Here is a 21856-nt window from a genome sequence, read left to right as displayed (position 1 = left end):
CCAGAGCCTGACATCCGAGCAGCTGAGCCGCCTATGCGATGCACAGTGATCACTTATGCTGATCACGATTATTGCTCTGTCCCAGAACCAGCTGGCCTGGACATGGCAATAAATAAAAATGAGAAATTAAAACAAGAAATAAAAGCCCTAACTAACCAGATTAAAGAACTGAAAATTCAATCTGCCTTTGGATTACAAAGGTTCGCCGGGTCTGACGATGACATCCGATTTTACACAAGGTAAGCTAAGCTAACACCGCAACAAACCTTTTTCCTTTTAAAATTTGGGTTACTCGCCCCACCTCTGGTTTCTTAATTAAATATGTCTGAACTCAAAAGTAAGCTAAACACTTACATTTCGTGTTAAAGTCACACTTGTTTGGTGACAAGTGTTATTGTTTAGAAGTGATTTGTATTTGCTGAACCTGCTGCGCTATATGGATATCGCGTGAAAATAAAAAGTATGTGACGTTACTGAAAGTATTTTTGCGTTTTTATAACAAAAGACAAGAATAATTGCAATCTACTGCTTTAGTTTCAAAAGATGTTTAACTTTTTAAATTCAATTTATTGGAGGTTTGGAGGTCGTCTTGAATAAGTAAAAGTTGTGATTACTTTATCCACTTTTCCATAAAATAAAAAATAAAAAAATTGCAATGTTACTGTGTTGTGAACCAACAAATTTGCAAGTTATCGTCACTTCATGATGTGTTGAGGGAAGCGGTGAAGCTGTAACTGTTGTCAGAGCAGCACACGGTTTGTATCTGCTGCTTCCTCAAGTACACATTGTGTATTCAATAAGATATTTTTACTACAGATTATGCAGGAATGTTATCTTCAGAAAGTGCTGCTTGCATATCATTATCACAAGTTTCTGATAATTATTGAGCAGGTATGTAATATATTTCATTATGTTGAGGTAAGGGTTAAATAAGTGAAAATAAGTAGGAAGAAATGAGAAAACCAAAAAGTAGTGGTAAGCTAATTATTCTGTTCTTGGTTATGCATATATACATTTTCTCTAGTTCTACTGGTTACATTTCTTTATAAAAAAAAAACCTCTCTGAAATAAATGAGTAAATAAATATGGATCTTTACATATTTTGAATGTATTTCTGCTTTTTCTTTCATCAGAGGCATTCTTTGCAACCCATTGATGAACTGTTCCTGTTCCAGATGTACTTGGCTTAAGGAAAGAGACCTAGCAAACCGGTTTAATATTCACCTTTCTACTGTAAGCTGCATTATTTATTCATGGACCAATTATTTGTACACTCTTTTGGGTTCTTTATGTATCTGGATTGATAGAGAGGACATCCGAGCTCAGCTCCCTGCTGATTTCAAAGATTTTCCTGATATTCAAGTGATAGTAGATTGTACTGAGCTCAAATGTCAAACTCCTGCTTCTCCTCTCCTCCAAAGTGAGATGTTCTCCAAATACAAATCTCACTGCACAATGAAAGGTCTGATCGGAATGGCAGTGACCTTTGTTTCTTCACTCTATGAGGGGTCAATAAGTGACAAAGAGCTGTTCATGATAAAGTATTACATCAACCAATGGGGTTGATTGTCCCGCCCCTTTCACTCCTGCGCTGTGATTCTGCTCAGAACGCGTCAGAGGCGGTTGAGAACTCACAGCTAACCGTTGTTTTTGTTAGAGCCTGAAAGAGCTTATAAAATCTGGACAAACGGTAAGGAAAACAATATTAGTATAATTTCGCAAAATATATAATTGAAAATAGTAAATTCGGTTTTATTGTTTTGTTTTTTTTTAATCTCTGGAAGTTTCTTTTGAGAGCAGCTGTGACTGGGGGAAAAAATCCCGTTAGCGTCAGACAGCGTCAGAGCGTTGGTGAGTGACCGCACGCGCTCGGCAGTTGGCTCAGGAAATTGGTTGAAAATTGGCAAAAATACTAATATCTGACCAAATTTAATAAAAATAAAATAGTACAGTAAGATTTTGTGGTATTATTGTTGTGTATATAATATATATTTTTTTGTGTAGTTGTACTTATTTTTCTTTTAGTACATGTCCTAATCGTTCAACGGTTCTATTTCAGTTAAGTGCTTTTTCTGTTAGCATTACAATAAATTTATAGTGTTGTAGATGTACAGGCAATTTTAGATTAAAATATATTATTATTATTATTATAATATTATTTTTCTTTACCACATATTAAGCTAATTTTCTTTTTTCCGTTTTGAAACAAACAATCAAAAATCAAAAAGGGCACCAGGGGCAGCTTTCGCTGCATGGGTGTTAAAGTTTTATAACAATATTTTTGAAGTGCCATCATGACAATAATAAGTGACTATAATCACTATTATTACATATTTTTTGGTAACTCTATGACTATGTGTTTCATAGCAATAACAGCTAGAAATATTGTTCTTGAAAAATATACCATTTAATACGCTTCTTTGAGACACCAGTAACATAAAGAATAGTGATCGGTATTACTTTACTGTTAGCTTTGGTTTTTTTTAAATATTATCAATTGGAATTTATCGTGCCGTCGATAAATCTAAATTCTTTTTCTGATAAATTTACCATGATAAATGTCCACTACCACTTGTACGTAACTTTTCTGAAACATGCAAGAGCTCATTTTAGGTCAATTATTTCTTAATATAGATTAAAAGGTTCTAGGTCCAATGCCAGATTTTTTTACTCATAACATTGGAAAAATATCTTGCTATTTGATCTAATCTGCCAATGGAAGTAGTACTTTTATCAATATTCAAGGATTTTTAACTTAAAACATCTTGCTGAAAAGCTACTTGTAAAATAGTGTTGTCTTATTTCAAGGGTACTAAGATGTTTGAAACTACACAAAAATGCTTCGTAGGATTTAGTGTTTTACAGTGTTTATGATGTCTCTGATATACAAACATGTTTGTGTTTCAAAACATCAGTTCATATCCAACCAGTTCTTCAAACCTAAGCACTGTTTTATTGCAAGGATTTACATTTTGACAGAAATGTTAGTCGGCGTGTGTTTTCCCCTCGGCTTTGGCATTGGATACTTTGTCACAACAGGGATGAGGAAAGGTTGTGATAAATTTTCTCCCATTTTTTTCCAGGTAGCAAAGACAAAAGAGGTGACTTGAAGGACGAGAGCATTTCTTCTGGGTACAATCTTTTTGACCCTTCCAACAACGAGTTACAATAAGTTTGATTCTTTTCTGTTTGATCCTCCTATTGCTGGGGAAGTTTGCTTTTTGATTACGACATTTTTTCTTCTTTTCTTTTCGATCCGTCCCCGACTGGGGAGGTTTGCTTCTCGGGTAACAAAACTTTTTATTCTTTTCTTTTCGATCCATCCCCATCTGACCGCCCCAGACTCCCCTGGCTGTGGAGGTTTACTTCTCCCATAACGACATTTTTGATCCGTTTCTTGTTGATCCTTCCCCAGCTGGGAAGTTTGCTTTAAAAAACAGACGGTCGAGTCTGAAGACTCAATTTTGGTTTTAAAGACGACGACATTTGGAGACAGCATTCCAGAAGAGAGCGCAGTCCAAAGGAACGATTTCAACAAGAATGAGGCTGAATGAGTTACCACTGAGGATACAGAAAATGAGTTTTCCCACCAAAATAACATATGGGAACCATTGTTATTATTTTTTTACTTTTGATAATTTTGCACTCCCTTGTTCATTTTCTGTGGTGGTGTTTTAACTATTTCTTAGTTGTTTATTTTTTCATTGGACTTCTTTATTTGTTGGAGAGTGACACATTTTGAGTTAATTTTAAATTGAATTTCAACCGGTAAAATATATTTACCGATTGAAATTCAATTTCCTGTTTCAGGTTAAATTAAAAGACTTGAATCCCAAAGAAAATTGTCGTAGCTCATCAAGATTTTTCAAAGAGTCATCAAAGATGGTGATGGGTGTTGACAGGAAAGATCTCCTGAAGCGGTCTGTGCCACACTGAGCCTGAAGAAGCCTCTGACTGAAGACGCTGTTGCTCTTCTCTCCCAAGACAGGCTTGTGAAGAAGATGGTCAGGATTGTCTAGAAATTTCTTGATCCTATGAAGAATCTTTCTCTGCATTGCCATCTCCAGAGGTTCCACAGATGTCCCCAGAACAGAACCAGCCTTCTTTACCAAACTTTTTAGGTCCCTGGGATTGATGCTGCCCCAACAGATGATGCTCTCAACATCAGACTTCCTCCAGACGTCCAGTCTTCTCTGTGCCTTCTTATAGAAACTTCACTGTTGCGTCTTCAGTCCAGAAAACACCGAGGTCTTTATATTCCTCAACTTCTTCTGCCATGATGGAAAAAAGCTTTGATCTAATCCTGTTCTGCCTGAAATCTACAATCATCTCTTCAGGTTGGTTGTTTCAGGTTCTCTCTGGTGCGCCGGCTTCTTCCACATAATTAATATCTCTCTCTAAATTAAAAGTCAATATATAATTCATATATTTATAAATATAATTAGATATATTTTAAAGCCGCAAGCTCCGGCATGTTGGCCACCGCGGGGTTTCTGGCACCACCGCCCACCAGCCACCGCAGAATCTGTCGTGCAGTTTAAGCGACCGTCCACCAGGCGATACATATCGATGCATTTGGTAGCGCTCCCCGACGACACATACAAAATCTGGTGCAGATCGGCCAATGAAGCGAGGGGATGTAGCTGGTGGTCTAACTTGGGGGCGCAGTGGAGTCAAAATACATTTCAATGCTGTTGGGCTCTTTGGAGGTGAACGAAGGTCATCCATATCCAGTTTGGTGCCAATCGGATTTGCACATGGCAAGAGACTGCAATTCGCCATTTGGCCACTGCCACACGGTTCAGCCAGCACCCAGTATTGACAGAGTTCATCATCACACCATTTTATGTCAGTTTGTACAGGAATACCCCCATATAAATAATAGAGTAAAAGTAAAACCTACAGCAGAAAAAACATGTGACTTCCTGTCGGAAATGGGCGGGGCTAAGGTGATGTCATCAATTGAACATGACACGTTAAACCCATAAAATATCACAGTAAACAACGAATAATCAGTGATTGATTTCAAACTCAGGCCAGTAAACCTGGTCTCCCTCTCACGAATTCACCTTATCAATATTTAAACCAGTGAATGAAAAAATATTCTTTCCCATAATTTGATAGTTAGAGGCGCAGATCCTCCTCCTCACCGTGAACCCGGAGTCTGAACAACATGGAGGAAGAGAAACTGAGTCATTATTGGACTGAAAGCAACCAGACTAGTTTATTTTTGCGAAATTATTATATTTAAATAAATATTATTGCTGAGGGCCACAAGCAGGCCTTCTGATGCACAGATTAATAATAATTTAAAACACTAAAAATAAAATAAAAAAGAGGACTAGGGGCATCAAACGTAAAAGGGACAGGGGCTCAAGCCCCCTCTACACCCCCTCTGCACGTGCCTGCTGAACAGCTAAAAACACTGGCAGAGCAGTCATTGTTTTTTGCCCTCGACAGGATGATGGGCGGGGGTTCCTTAGCAAGTTTGCAGGGGTCCAATCAAGATAACTTCAATTATAAGTTAGCTTGGTCTTGTTTCAAGTGTTTGTACTTTGTAAGATTCGGTGTTTGAGCAGTATGGAGTTTTCAGAAGCTCTCAATGAAACGAGCTCTTCCTTCTCTGTGGTTTAAAGCTGTAAGCGGAGTAATGCATCCACGAATTGACGAACCACAGCATCTTCCTCAGGCTCAGGGAGACGACGGGCAGCGTGGACAGGTACGTCTGCTGCTCAAAGAGTCTGGCGTGCAGCAAACTCACGAGCTCCAGCAGCACCAGCCCCCACGTCAGACTGCAGCACAGCCGGGCCCACTGGGACGTCCTGAACCTCCGGGTCTGCAGCGGCCAGTGGGACAGCAGCGTGACCTCCAGCCCCAGCAGCCCCAGCAGGAGCAGCGAGGCCAGATGGTGGGCTTCCAGCAGCTGCTCGCTGAGCGCGCTCAGGGCCCGGCTCTGTCTCGCCTCCTTCTCCTCCTCGGCCCACATTCCCACAGCCAGTCCCAGCCGGATGAGCCAGCGCAGCAGCACAAGTGCGTCCGTCCGGGCCAGCTGGAGCAGGAAGACGGCGGACGGCTTGGTGGAGATGTGAGGGGAGCGGAGCAGCTGCAGAGCCCGCAGGCTGAACACGCAGCCGACCAGCAGGGGGAGCTCGTCGCCGTAGGGAAAGAGCAGCACGGTGACCAGCTTGAGCACGAGGAAGCGCCGCAGCCAGTCTCTGGAGGAGGAGAGGACTCCCTCTGTGCCCGAACCGGGCCAGCACCGCGAGCTCAGCTGCCACACCGACTTCAAGGCTTCGTGAGATCTGCACACAGTTCGGACCGATGTTAGTTTGTAGGTCGTAATGTTAACTGTCAACATTAAACACATGAAACTGAAAAATAGCAGCCTACCATCAAAAAGATATCCTCTGTCCACATATATAAGTACACACATGTATATACATGTATAGTATTTTAATTTTATTAATGCAAAGGTACTTACATTTTACAGTAAACTTCAGTGTTTTTTAAATTATTTCATACAATGGACCAACTCAAATAATGTTTTATAGCTTTAGAGTTATTTTATGATTGGGAAAAAAAGTGACCTGTATTTGATTTTAGACACCTGAGCAGAATTGGGTAGCAACAACCCACAGGAAAAGGTTGATCTTAAGGGCAACGACTGATGGTGGATCAACCAACAAATCATCAATCATCCAATTCTAGCCAATTAACCAATCTTGAAAAGATGTCGTCGATGAATCAATGTTGTTTTGTGGTTGAACTCTTGAGATTGAAATGTAAGAACACATAATTGCAGCTGGATTGCAATTAAAAGTAAACATTTTCACCCTCTGCTATAGTTTAAAACTGTATATTTATCTGCAGTAAAAGAATTTGTACCTTTAAGACCTGAAGTGACTCAAACCTCTCATTCCGATGGTCTAGCTAATAGTATTTCAAGCATATATTAAAGTAAAAAAATATGGAAATGTATTAGTGTTTAGTTGGTAGTGTTGGGTTTATCAGACAGTTTTGAACTGTTAGGTTAAAGTGCAGCTGCATAAATCAGGTTATTGTACAGCAACAGACGCTCAACTCGTCCAGGGTTTTTATCCCTGAAAATTTGAGGAAGAAATGCTTAAAAGTTGGAGATGATGCCTTGGGACGTTTTCAGCAGTTCTACAGGTGAGAACATGAGGTTGGTTAGATTAAATCAACAATCTCAACGTCTCCCCACACTTCCTTGTCCGAGGTCACGCCAACTTTCCATCTTCCCAACCTCTAGATCAACTCCCCGCCATGGTCGTTATTTTCAACAACTTCGTCTTCCTCTAGGCTGCTTATTAGAACTCACCTGTGTAGAGGAGGTAGGTCAAGGTCAAAGCTCACCATTCTTGTTTCACAACTTCTCCACAATAACCATAATTCCAGGGTGGCTGTGTGGCAAATAAAAGTGTGAGGAACCTTCTCTGCTTTGTCTCTGCAACTGTGACTCCACCTGAACAGCCTGGGCGCCTGCGGAGCAAAACCAGTCTACAAGTGACTCATGATTGTGCAAAAAAAAAAAAAAGATTTATGCCAGAGGCTTCTCCTCCACTCAGCTGGCATCTGCGCGGGCTTGTGTCGGTTTTCCAGGTAACTCTTAAAAAAGGAGGAAGGAGCTGCGATTGGAGCTGGAACAGCCACAGAGGGAACGCCGACCTTCAGCTGTGAACTGCTACTAGAAATTAATTTTCCCCAGGTCATCAACTGGAAATAATGCAGAGTACAGAGCAAGAGACATGATGAGTTTTATTGCTGTCTCGTCTTATTTTGACTGTTTGCACCTCAGGGCACAACAGTTGTATCCACAACAAAGAGGATGCGATTACAGTTCAGTGGCTAAACATGACGTGGCTGTCATTCTAAAATGACTAACCATTCTGCTTACTGTGGCACAGTATAAGTGTCAACAGGCCTCCCTAACCTCACATCTCTGAGGTTATCTGACATCATGCAATGTAGAGCCTCCGTCCTTCAGCTCTTTGCTGCATTCCTCTTGCCACACACCTGAACTACATGAATGACTCACTTCCACGACTGCAGAACAGGTTGACGCCCTAACGAAGGAATTCAGCCATTTGACTTGGTTGTGTTTCAGAAGGGATGCATCAAGGAGTTGTAGTCGTAACCCTTGAGCCCATTAGCTGGATCACACAATCCATCACTTTGCCCGTAGTCCACCCCCTAATATTGACTGGACTCACCTGAGTCTGTTTACACATGAGGAAGTTTGCTCCTTAAGTTCCGCTAAGCAAGAACTAGAACCAGTTCACCAACACCTGGCTGGTCCATAGCAAACCACTTGAGTAATGGTATTCAAAAAAAAATTTTGCTTGTTTTTTGGAGCTTATGTATATGAGTAGAAGACTTTGTTATTTCCCATGTTTCAAATGGTTAATCCAGTTAAGTTAAACTAGTTTGAGTTGAGCTGAATTAAGTTGGGTTGGGTGAAGCTGGTTTGAGTTAGGTTGAGTTGAGTTTGGGTTACGTTGGATTGTGTTAAGTTGAGCTAAGTTCAGTTAAAACAAGTTGAATTACCTGGTATTTTATTAATCCAGACGGAATTATGAGCTAAACCGCCCATAAAGAGTTTAAAAACATTAAAACATAATAAAAGGCGCATTAAAGACATAAAAACTACCACAAAGAGAAACAATCAAGACATTAAAAGCCCACATTTCCCACCCTTCCCCTTTGCAGTTGAAAGCCCAAAGCGAGGGCCCTTGAGGGCCAAAGAGGCCACCAGTAGTGTCCTGTCTGAAAATGAAGAGCCTGCAGTGTGTCTCTAAGCCAGAGCGGCAGACTGAATGGGTCGGCACACCAGGGTGAGAATACACCTGTTCCCTTGAGTTACTGAGACTTGAGCACGTCAGAACCTGAAAATGGCCCAGTCTTCTTGTGACGAGCAGGTCCCCTGGAATCCAAAATTAGTCTTTTTTATTCTTACAGTTTGCCACATGAAACATTTGAAATCTTCCATTTCCCAGCCTAATTTATGTTCTCAAATTAAAACCAATCCTAAATCTCCTTCTAATAATAAAAGTTTTTGGACAAGGCATGCTAAAAGCAAATCATCTTTCTTCTTAGTCCAAGCAGGAGCAAAGTGAACGCTATTCAAAGCCCCACAGCCTGAGGCTTTGATCAGCTGAACCATGACTGACATTATCATTATCACAGAAAAAAACAATTTCCCTTTTTTAACCCATTAAACAAATGATGTGAAGCTTAGAATACAGTTTTGTCGTGCATATAGTAATCAGTGTCCATCTTACTTTCCTGCATATTGACCTGTCAATGGTACACAGACTTGGACTGGTGTTAGGTGGGATTACTTGTTATAACCTCTGGTAAAAACTGTGTTCTATTAGCGTAAGCCAATAAACCAAAAAATTATGGTATACAAATTACAGAGATTACTGCTGAGTGCCTGAAACATGAACACATGGCGTTGAAACACGTTCAGACGGTGTGAGCTGTTTACACTATCTATAATCACAGTGGTGTGTTAATATTAGGAAAAGCACTTGAAGAAAAGCAGTTCTGTGTCAAGGCTTGCCGAGCTGACTTAGCTTTTGATGTGTGTATCTGCTGAGGTGAATTAGATCGAGGTTAGTTTACTGAATCACTGAGTGACGGCTTGATTTGGACCACTGCCCCGAGGACCCAAGACAAAAGAATGTAAACAGACAGGAGTGTCAGAATATGCGGAATATTTTCAGTTTCACTGGTGTTTATGGCTGATGGTTTACTAATGACAGATTTCCCAGTAATCGTCACGCCACATTCCTCCCATCTCCTATATGAGACACAAACAAGTGCATGAGGACTTGTGTTTTTTCCTTATGTTTATTTTTCACAATCCAGTTTTTAAACATGTAAAAGCAAAGCGTGGACGTAAAGTTTTCCTCGTTTTTTGGGGGAAGGGGTGCATCTTATTTTGTATATTATTGCTAATTTGTGTTCCAGATCAACACAAAGCATAAAACAAATTATCAGTGAATAAACACCATCAGACAGGTCAGGAACAATATGGAAGATACATAGAAGAATAAAGTTATAAAACAATATCCCAAGCTCTGTTTCATCTGTTATTACTGAGAAAGAATACTTCGAGACTGTTAACTTAAACAGAAAGGGAGAACAGCATTAATCAGAGAAGAGGCTTGTGGTAGCTCTGAAACATTTCAACTTTGATAAAAAAGAAAAAAAAAGTCCATAAATCCGACCTTAATGCAGTGCTTCTCAAATAGTGGGGCGGGCCCCCTTTGGGGGGCGCGGTGCGATACCTGGGGGGGCGCGTGTGATCCTGGGGAACAGGCTTTTTTTTGGCCGAACTAGTATAAAGTGTAATTTCGCACAGTAGGCGGCAGTGGCGCTCTCATTGTTACTTCTGTCACGTTTGCGACAGTGCAACATTTTACGACTTACAAGACAACAGGTTTGCCTTGGTTAGCAGTGTTAAGTCAACTAAAAGCTCCGACTGCGTTCTGTCTATGGCCTCCGTTATTCAACAACCCCCAACATAAAAAGTTTTTCACAGGGATGAAAAGAAAAGCGGAGAGAGACAAAGATAATGAGACAACAGAAAGTCAACCGAAAGCTAAGAAGAGGAAATACGACGAAGCGTATTTAGCGCTTGGCTTCACTGTGACTACAGTTGGAGAAGAGGAAAGACCGGTGTGTTTGCTGTGTCTAAAAATGCTCGCAGTGGACAGCATGAAGCCAAATAAATTAGCGCGTCACTTAAATACGTTACATCCCAATCACGCCGATAAGCCGCTAGAGTTTTTTCAGCGAAAAAAATGTTAATAAGGAAAAAATGTTATGCAGAGATGGATAGTCACGGTGGGGAGTGGGGGGCGCGAATAGTTTTCTTCTTGCTAGGGGGGGCGTAACGGAAAATAATTGAGAAGCACTGCCTTAATGGAAGAGTGGCAAGAAGAAAACCACATAAACTCCCATTTAAAATGTTCCACAAGAAGAAAGACACTCTGGTCAGATGGGATCAAAATGTTACCTTGTGACGAACAAACAACATCGTTTTGCGGTCCTCGAAAGTTAAGTATTGAAGAAATAAATTAGTGAGTGCACATTATATAATTACATATATATCAGATTATAACAACAATACAATACACCCACCCCCTTCACAAAATAGTTTGAGCATTCGCATTTCAAAAGAAGTTGAAAACACTGAAAATTGACAATGTGGTAAATGATAATACAGCCAAATGGTTAAGAACTCTTAAAAGATTAAGCAAAAATAATCAATAGTTTTTTGTTTATTTTTTAGCAAGATTTTAGATAGTTTTATTTATTTTATCAAAATAACCAATGGGCAATAATGGGACCTAAAAACAAATCCTAGCAGAAAATTTAGCAACTTAGTTTTCTCTCTCACTTTGGTTGGCTGAATGTCAGAATCTCCTGCAGACTTTGTCTCTTCTTCCACCTGGCTGCCCAGTGTTGGCATCTTTTCAGTGGAAGAATTTTCCTGCTGTTCTGGTGTTGGAGCAACCTTCACCGAATGTTTATGTTTATTATTCTGGTGCACCTAAAAAAATGCCACCACAATTTTTAGTTTATTTATAACTAAAATATTTTCAGGTACAATTTATTCTATTTTCTAAAAGATGCGCTGATCCCGGACGAGCCCCCACCATCTGTTAATTTTTCTGCTTAAACGAGAAAGTAACGAAAACGGATCTGGGCTCTGCGATAACCGACTGCAAAGTGTTAAGTCACGTTTCATGTTTTAAAGTATTGGGTAAAATAGGGGGCATAGGTTGCCGTGACGTCAAACTACGCATAAACAAGTCATTGTTTGACAGTTACAAAATACGTTGGATAAATGTGCAAAACATAGTTGTGGTGTTCTGTATTTGTAGACGTCCGTGTTTAATGTGATTTCAATAAAAACCTGTTTCCCTATGTGATACTGTTTTATTCTGACAAACACCTCTGTATTTAAAATATTTTTTAAAAGGTTGGATATTCTGGTGAAGGAAGTGACATTCTTGTGGTTTCGTCACATATAAATTGTTACAATGCAGTTTTGGACGTGTAACACCGACAGACAGACATATCCAGACTACGGCAGGAAAACCTGGCAAGGCAGCATTAATAGTCAGCTGCTTTATGAAGAAGTCCAGCAAATATCGAGATTTAGCTAAGATCTAAAAAGATCATTTTAAGCAGAATCTAAACAGCCGAATGAACTGTCCTGGTTCTGATCTGAACATGGTGGATGCTTATGCATCCATCATGCCTGTTTTTCCTCTACATCACAATTAAATGCTATATTTGTGTCGGTCTGTCACATTTAACCCCAAATCTGTAAAATGTGGAAAAAGTCCAGGAAATGTGGGATTTGTATTCATTTTGTCTCACAAACACATGAATATTTTTTCTGCCACCACATATTTATAAAAATACTTACAGCTATTTTAGCAAAAACTATGGGTTCTTAAGCATACCTGAGTATGATCATTTGGTTGGATGTATATTTAAACCATATTAAAACCAAATCATGTTAATCACATTTCAGCCTTTGCGACTTCATCTGCATCCTTCAACGTTTGACTCCTTACAGATCTTCTCATGTTGGCAAATCACCTTTTATTTATTTTTTTGGAGTACTAACACAGCTTTACGCTTTTCTCACTCTTACTGGTACAACTACATCATCACTTGCATAAAAACCTTCTTGGTTACATTAATCGGAAGTGCGAGGAGGAAAAGTGTTTTGTTGAGACTGAATATCTATAATGCATAAAGACTGATCTGATTGTGAGTCATGTACTGCAATTAAAAACCAAATAACAGAAAAAAACACCACGAGAAAGCTGTTTAAGTGGTCACAGAGTCAATGCTGTTGACTCCACAGAGCAACTGCGAGACCGACTTGATGATACTGATTGAATTAGAGCCTGACCGCAGGCGGTGTTGACAACTTTATCCCCCATTTAACCCATCAACACCGGATGGAACCAGCAGTTGTAGCGTCTGACCGGGGGCGTCTGCTGAGATTATTCTTTTATTGATTTTTTTGTTTGTTCTGCAGCAGAGGCTGACAAACAGAAGTTTAATTTACAGTCATTTATAATAAAAGTTATAATAAAATTTTTTTTTTTTAAAGTTCTGAAAGTATTTTGAAAAGAAACGACTCCTTCAAAAAAGCAACCGCCATAGTTTTGCTTTAATCACGTGTCTAGATGTGGGCTAACACCACATACAGCGCTTTGCAGGCAGGCCCAAAGGTTAAGTTACAACCTCGTCGTTTGACTTTTTTGTGACTTTCCCTCCACGATGAAGAGCTGCCATGCCTCTTGGCAGTTTTGTCTAACTCATTTCAGGTCGATTTTTATATAATATATATAAAGAAACGTGCGACACTCTTCAGAATATACACGACGTTGTTGTTGCTGTTCACGACCCCGACAGCCTGCTGGAGCCAAAAGGCAGAACTTGCTGCTTTGACGTGGCGTCGCTCTATCTGCACAATCTCAGCTGCTCGGAAACCACCTCAGCTCTTTGGTGACGCTTTGCTGAACTCTCTTTTGTGAAACTTTGCGACTGACAATCAATAAATTTCAGAGATAATATGACCCAAATAAACATCCTCGTATGCAGGTCTGCTATAAAAAATTGTGGGTGACTTTTTTTTTTTCTTCATTTCACGAAGACAGCAGATCTGACTGTCAGCAGACCACCCAGGTAGAAAGACAGTAATGCTGTGTCCACAAAGCTGTCCTGCTGATATCTGATCGCTACTGATTAGGGATAACGGCAGGAGAAAGAGTGCAACTTTCCACTGGTGTGAAGTCACACAGATTGTATAACTGTCCTTCTGTTGTTATGAGTATGAACTTGTTCCATGGAACGACTTGTGACCCTGCAGAAGCAGGAGAGCTGCTTGGCTCGGCTCAAATATACACTATGTCTGAATAAAGTAAACAAAAATTAGCAAGTGTTTCTGACTAAATAACCAGCTGGGACACGTAGTCTTTCCATCATTACTGAGTAGTGAGTGTTAATGTAAAAACGTTTCCCATTCGTCATCAATTTGGCTGGTTCTCTTTAAGACTTTCGAAAAATGACACTCACAGAGGAAAAGAGGTAATTAATTCAATCCATTTATTAAACTGAAAATGCTAACAATTCCCTCTTTAGGTGACAGTTTACTGAGTCCACAGATCAGTAAACTGTCAGTAAACAGAATTTTTTTTTATATTTTTAATAAGAGACTTGTGTGCAGTTCCTCCTTAGAGAAGCCTTTCCCCTTTAGTAGGTAGCTGCAGCTGTCTGCCAGTAAGTTTATTTTTGTAGCAACAAATACACCCGGTGACACGAAATGCTCTCAGACATAAAAGGTTGTGCATTTAAATGGCAAAATCGTTTATGTCTGGAAAACATAGTAAAAACGGCAGAGGGGTGGTGTTATGTAACTTCCAGGCACAGAGTGCCATTTCATAGCAACGTCAAGTAACTATGTCGCCTTCGGTTTCTACAAAAATGCTGTATGTATCAAACAGGATATGAAAGAAAATGACTGCGCAGTTTAATGCCTTGAAACTGGGCCTCTGTCTCTTTAAGAAGCTCCTGCTCTTTCGAAATCGTTGCCTTCAGAAACATCGTCACAACAACGCTTCAGGTTTACAACCCCCAGTGGTTGCCACGGGAGATTCAAAGCAACTCTTCATGTGTGTTTTTGATGAGGTAATTTAAATTACCAAAAAAATAATTTTTCACACAATGTAGATAAAACTCAGAGGTGATAATATGTACAAATCAGGGAAAATTTACTTTTTATGTATTTTGACTAAAATTTATTACTTAACTATATCAGCATTTTAAAAATATATATAATTTGGAAGTGTGGACTCAAGTTGACTACATTAGACAAGTTAAACAAACCAAGTTTCTGTGGTTTTCATCAGAAACCTCATTGGGGCAATGCACTTAGCACACTAAGTATCTCCAATTTCCACCCACATTATTAGATTTTGCAAATCAGCGCAATTATGATCCACAAAGCATCCACAGCATCTCTGAAAACTCCACTCGACTCGGTCAGCCTTTGATCTCTGTTTGATGTCATTACAAAACACGTAAAGCTTTTATCTCAGATTCTGTATTTGCGGCAAGTTCTTGTTCTTGTGCTGTAAATGTCAGAATTGTGTTTCCTGTGCATGCTATGTGTTAAGGTTTGTTTGTGGAGATATTCAGTTAAAAAAAAAAACACTTTCTTTAGAGCTAGAAATAAACCAGACTCTTGAGTTTGCATGTGTATGACACCTTCGTCAATCTAGTAATTAATCAAAATCTGTTTCGAGCTGGTGCCGAGCTGAGCTAGTGCTCGAGAATGCAACCAGTTTAATCCCAAATACAGCTTGATTACTCCTAAATTCTGAGGTCAAATCGGTCGTTTGAGGATAAAAAACACACATCTCCACATTTTGAAGTGGTCCAAAAGTAGACATACATACATTGGTCTAAACCAATCAGAAATAGTGAAAGGCTCTGCAGCAATCCAAAATGTCACAAAGTATTATGTGTCTAGGTTTTAGTGCATCACATATTAGTTTACTTTAAATGAGACAAAACTAACTTACAATTAACCTTTCGGCAAGATACAGGAGCTTGTTTAATTCAGTAACTTCTTAATATTGATTTAAAAAAGGAAATATAGTTCTACTGGCTGATTATTTCACTTTTAACATGGGAAAATGTTTCATTATAAGTTTAATAATATGCCAGTAGTACTAATATTTTTTGCTGAAATTTTACTAGTAAGTTAGTTTAGTCTAATGTTAAGCGTACTAAGGTATTTGCACCAGAAACTAAACAAAAGAATACTTGGTATTGTTTCACTCAGATGAGAGGTACAGCAGTCAGAGAGGTGAGTAGGCAATGCTATGCTAGGCTATGCTAAGCTTTGCTAGGCCAGTCAGATGAAGATATTTCCTGCGAGGAAATGTGGTAAAGCTGTTTGAAAATCTTTACAAATGCCCCGAAACAAACAATAATTTAACCCCCTTCCTAAAATAAAGATTTTTGAGGGGGGGGGCGAAAAAAACCACAAAAAAAAAAACACACAAAAACCCCGTCATTGTAAGAAGACGACGTTTTGCTAAGCTGTAGCATGTTAGCTGTCACTCTCCTCGTCCTCGTGCGCGCACTCGACCTAACGGCTGCCTTTGTAACGTAACGTAACGTAACGTAACTTTCGTGTACGTAAACGAACCACTTACAGACCCCATGGCTGCCCAGCGCGGCTCATGAAGACAGTCCGACCAGATTTCCTTGCTGCCTCACGGCAAAGTCAATAATATGGAGCACTTCGTTTACTTTCGAGAGGGCGGGACGGTAATAATGCATTTCAAAATGCATTATTACAAAGTGAAACTCTGACGAAGCTATGCATTTATAAAACGCATTAGAAATGCTGGATCCACGCCTCTCTCTTGCTTCCTTTCAGTGGCAAATTGTCAATGACGCATTTAATATTCCAAAAGAGTAACTCCGCTTTTATGTAAATTGAAGTCTGAAATAATTCTTCAGAAAAATGTCTACAAAACGTGCAGTTTGACACGTGCAAAATAGGCTTAGCGCTCCACGTTTCTGAAGTTGTCCTTTAGATTTTCTGCATTTTATCAGAAGTTTTTTTTCTTTTTTTTCCGTTTTTTTAAGTTTTCATTTTGTCTCGTGGAAGAACTTTAAAACACTTTCATTGTTTTCCCAAGAGTTGCCTGTCTTGAAAAATTCAACTTCAAACAAGGAACTTCATGTTTGATAGATTGTTGATTCATCACTAAGTCAATATTAGCTTCACACACAGTGATAGAAAAAAACTGTAAAACTGCAATGTGAAATTGGAATGTAAAAATTTGGGTGTTGCTCCAGTCCAACCAGTAAAAAAAAAAAAAAAAACTGTCAATCTAGAACCCAGTAAAAGCTCGAATTTCATCTCACCATGGACCAATACATTTTAGATTTATTTACTGAAAAAAGAGGAATGCTATTAAATCTGATTTGACAATTTCAGCATACATGAATCACAATATTATAAACTGTTTTAAAATGTGACTTTTAAAGGATTCCAAGGAACTTGCAAGTCCACTTTGCAAAAGTTCAAACAGCAAGCTAACGCTACGCTACACGTGTATGCGAGTGTGTATTCATTAACTGCTAAAAGGTTCAGAGGAATCGATAGAGAATGACTCAAAAAGCATACAAATGCACTTTCATCAACTCGCAGAAGGGGTCAAAACACTTTATGCTCTCGCTTGAGACGAGCTTAATGCACAGGCCAGCCATAGTGAAGCCAGGAGCCTCTGAGACCCGCTGGCGTTGACACGCCGCTTTCACCGGCGATTTATTTTGGCCTCCTGGGGTCGCTGGGGTTGAATTATTAAAATCGAGTTACAGCAGCATCATCAGGCTGTCCTTAGGCCATCCATTTCCACTGGCGTATCCGAACGCCATCAACTCACTGCAAATGATGCTCATTACCAATGCAGAGAGGAAATACTGCACATCACTGAGTTTAGCCTAAGTGTGTTTGTGTATATATGTGTAAACACATCCTCGTGTGAGCTCAAGTTTCCTCAGATCTCGACAAGTCCAGACAAGGCACTGTAGTCATGCCAGACACGACAGAGACTCTTCTCACATTATGCAGTGAATAAAAATTAATCGTCAGTGCAGATTCGCTGGCTCTCCAGGCGTCATAGTCCGGTTGTGTTGTCCCCGTTTCTCAGTGCACGCCTTGGCAAAAGCCACGTCGGCTCGACTGTGTATTACAAACTACTTTGTAAATATGGGGATATCCATTACAACAGGTTGCACATGAGAGAGCAAACATCTGACCAAGAAACATGAGAGGACTCATAAGGAAGAGACGGAGTTCACGCTGCATGTAATCCTGCGTGTCCTGTCTTCAGTGTGTGTGTGTGTGTGTGAGGAGAAGGGAGGGACGGAGAGGGGGAGTTATCAGGAAACAGATTCAAGACGCATCAAGAAGTGCATAAAAAGCAGAGCTGCACTAAGCTGCATTCAAACGGCTGCAGGATGGAGAGTTGAAAGAGCCATTACCGAAACCAAAACCTTCTGCACCGCTGCACCTCTCATTTCTTCTTTTTCCTTTTTTTTTCCCCCCCTCACTCTCACCGGTTTAGGTGTTTGCTGCACTGTCTGGCTTTTTGTGATGTCACTGGGTTCTTGCACCGCATAGCTGAGGAGACAGACTGGTCCTACGCTGAAAAACACATAAAACAGCTGAGAGCCTGAAGAGAGAAGGAGAGAGCGCTTCATTCCTCCGCAGCTGATGAGGCGAAGTGGTGGAGGGGACACTCTGAAGCTGGACCTTCATCTGGACCTGCTTTGACAGGACAGAAAGTTGGAAAGTTGGTGGTAAGGACGACCTTTTTAAAGCCCTATTTGATGAAGGAGAAAGTTTTTGTCCGGCTGTTTGCACTTTCTGCCTTCTTAACGAGACCAGGAATGTTTGTTTAAGTGTGCATCTTTTGTTTTGAATTTTGTTTTGTCTTCTACAATGTTTGCATTTTATCGCATGCATAATATGGCAAGATAATATGTATGAACAAAAGTTAGGATAAATTAGTTTTTCTTACATTGAATTCACAATTCCGACTAGTTTTCTTCATTCTTATTATATTTTTCCCAGGATGTCTGAATTTCATGTATTTCCAAATACCTGGAGGAAAGAAAATGTGACAATTCAACTTAAAAATTGGTGCATTGTTAGAAAAAACAGCTTTTTAAAAATATTCTTTTTCACATTTTAGCCACTTTGTCCCCCCAACCACTGTCATTTTTAACAGCTTAAAAATGACATTAAACGGCACACTGCGAATAACCTGAAATGGTGCCAGGAAATTGATCAACCATTGACTCAATGACTTACTTAGCATATGTGAGCATAATGTGGAGTGTCAGTCTTAGATAAGGAAAAGAGGAAGACAAAAGAAGAAGTGACAAGTTTAAAGACATCGACAGCAGATGAAGAGATGTCTCAAAATTCAAAAAATAATAAAATACTAAAAACTGATGTACTTCACTCATCAATGCATTTGTGTGTAAGACATTTCAGCAAACAATAAGGACTGGAGATCAAATCCTAATCCCCTAATCAGGAGACAGCAGGCGTAAAACCAACCTAAAACTGCCTTGTTAATATTAAAATTGTTTTGCAAACTTTTAGAAAGTCCTCAATTGGTAAATTCTTCCCATCCTTCAAACTATTCATCTTCAGTATTTCAACAGAAGCAGCTAAAGTTTCTGATAGACGAATAAAAAACAAACCGCCAAAGTACCCAACTCAAGATTTGTTCTCATTTTATCGTCTTTGTACACGATATAGACAGAAGAGGCCTCTCCCTACATGTAAATCACAATTATGCAACTTTACAATGCCTGCTTGTAAAACAGCAGTGCTTTGTTGAACAACAACCTTCAACAAAGCCTTAAGAGCTTATAAAACTATAATACTCAAGTTAAGAATTTGGCTCCTCTGAAGCGTGTCATAATATCATAAACATATGAATAAAATCTTCCATTAACTAGTCTGTCTGTATTTGTTTTCAAGTAATAATTTTATCCCCAGTGATGGTGTTGGTTTTAGATTGACAAATTGCTATTTTCCAATTTCTTTTGACTGACAGGATTGCATTTGTCAAAACCTGTGCAGCAGATATTAGTAATTTTTGCCTTTCCTGCTTTGATAAAATCTGTCACATGACAGGATGACAGTCTTAAAGATGCTTATCTGCTCTCTGTTTCCTCCAGAGCATGCACAGCTGCTCAAAATAGGTCATATCTAAGTCAGTCTATCTCATCAGAACAGCTTCTCTTATTGAATGTATTTTTTCTACCTGTGTGTTTCGCTTACATGTTTTTGCAGATTTTTATCCCACGGTCTTCCCCTCTGTCTCGTCAAGCTGCGACAAGACATGGCATACTCAAACGGGACAGACGGCGTGGGAAACAGAACCGACGATTGCCCCCCCATCGACGAGTTCCGTAACCAGGTCTACTCCACGTCGTACTCCCTCATCACGGTGCTGGGGTTTGTGGGGAACGGCTTCGCCCTGATCGTGCTGATCAAAACGTACCGCCAGATCTCGCCCTTTCACGTCTACATGATGAACTTGGCCATGTCCGACCTGCTGTGCGTGATGACTCTGCCTCTGCGGGTTCTCTACTATGTCCGAAAAGGTCAGTGGGAGCAAGGGGATTTCCTCTGCCGCATCAGCTCCTACTTTCTCTACGTGAACCTCTACTGCAGCATCTACTTCATGACTGCCATGTCCGTCACGCGGTTCCTGGCTATAGTTTATCCTGTGAAGAACTTGGGGGTGGCCACGGTGAACCGCGCTCGTTTTGTGTGTGTGGGGATATGGACCTTCAGCAGTTTCGCATCTTCACCCTTTCTCATGTCTGGTCAATCCTTCGACCCAAAGTCGAACAAAACCAAATGCTTCGAGCCACCGGAATTCAACAGTGACCGTCTACCCAAGCTGCAGGCGCTGAACTACTTTGCTCTAGTGCTGGGGTTCATCCTGCCCTTCCTGGTTATACTAATCTGCTACGCCGGAATAGTCCGCACTCTGCTTTCTCGCAACCCGGCTGTCCGTCGACAGAAGAGCTCGGCTTCGAAAGCCATCAGGATGATTGTCATCGTCCTGCTGACCTTCCTGGTCAGCTTCATGCCGTACCACATACAGCGCACCATCCACCTGAGTCTGCTTTCCACGACGATGACCTGCGATGACAAGAACTTCATGCATAAGTCCGTGATGGTGACGCTGTGCCTGGCCGCCTGCAACTCGTGCTTTGACCCCATGCTGTACTTCTTCTCCGGAGAGAGCTTCCGCAGTCGCCTGTCCTCCTTGCGCCACACGATAAAAAACAGCACCATACGTCGCCCGTCCAAGATGAAGCACATCACGAGCTCAGAGTTCAGGGAGAACCAGAACCAGGTCGAAGGCTTAACTCCGGCATACCCGGCGGATCTTTGAACAAGCAGAGGGTCTTTGGTTAAAGCAGGGAATGAAAGCAACATAAAAAACATGAAAGGAAAACAAAGACAAACATTTTTTACAACTGTTGCTGGGTTAATGTACCGCATGAGTATTAAATGTTCAGTAGGTTATAAGACTAACGAAGACAGGTTTCATTGAAATGGATATTTATTTTTCAAAAGAGTGCTTATTTAAATTAGTTATATAATATCATACAAACAATAAACAGCAACCTGTTGTACTTCATAGATTAGTGTATGATCATATCATTGTAGGAATGTGTCCTGGATAATGTTTTAACAGATGCTTTGAACCCTGAGTGTCATGAATGTGTCTTGTTTCATACATATGAAGGACATGTGCCGTCTTTGTAAAATACTGTGGAAGTAAACACAACGTCAAGACAATAAATCATGGAGCTAAATCAACATGTCTGTCCCTTTTCTTCCACCGCAGTGTTTACATTCAGTGATTTGTCAGTTTACAAATGTTTTTAAAGCTTTTAAAACTGCCTTAGTTTATTTCAACTTTTACTTTTATTTTGATAAGATTAGCTTGTTAAACTTCCAGTACTACAGGAATGACTTATTTGCCCTTCAAAGATCTCAGGATTACATGACATTCTGCTACAGATTAGGAAACAATGACCTCAGAATCTCACTTTGAAAACAAAAAAATCCATAATAACCCTTTTATGCATCAATTGACATCTATACCTTAGCAAAGAAAAAAACATTAATCAAACAGCTAGAACAGAAACTGATATTGTGTATAAAAGGAGCATA

At 40.0% G+C, this 21856-nt stretch overlaps 2 protein-coding genes across 2 annotated transcripts; one reads left to right on the top strand and one right to left on the bottom strand.

Annotated features, from left to right (window-relative positions):
• Positions 1–4935: 4935 nt before the first annotated feature.
• On the bottom strand, positions 4936–7470 carry LOC129362752 (uncharacterized). The gene is made up of 2 exons (XM_055034470.1): positions 7340–7470; positions 4936–6302 (listed from the first exon to the last, which is right to left on the bottom strand). The coding sequence occupies exons 1-2, from the start codon at positions 7375–7377 to the stop codon at positions 5600–5602; spliced, it is 741 nt and encodes a 246-aa protein (XP_054890445.1). The 5' UTR covers positions 7378–7470; the 3' UTR covers positions 4936–5599.
• Positions 7471–19494: 12024 nt separating this feature from the next.
• On the top strand, positions 19495–21499 carry cysltr1 (cysteinyl leukotriene receptor 1). The gene has a single exon (XM_055033897.1). It carries the CDS (start codon positions 19908–19910, stop codon positions 21066–21068), a length of 1161 nt encoding a protein of 386 aa, XP_054889872.1. The 5' UTR covers positions 19495–19907; the 3' UTR covers positions 21069–21499.
• The last annotated feature ends 357 nt before the right edge of the window (positions 21500–21856 follow it).

Source organism: Poeciliopsis prolifica, unplaced genomic scaffold, assembly GCF_027474105.1.
Source record: "Poeciliopsis prolifica strain line A6 unplaced genomic scaffold, Auburn_PproV2 SCAFFOLD009, whole genome shotgun sequence".
NCBI lineage: Eukaryota > Metazoa > Chordata > Actinopteri > Cyprinodontiformes > Poeciliidae > Poeciliopsis > Poeciliopsis prolifica.
This window is presented reverse-complemented; position numbering and strand designations above follow the sequence as displayed.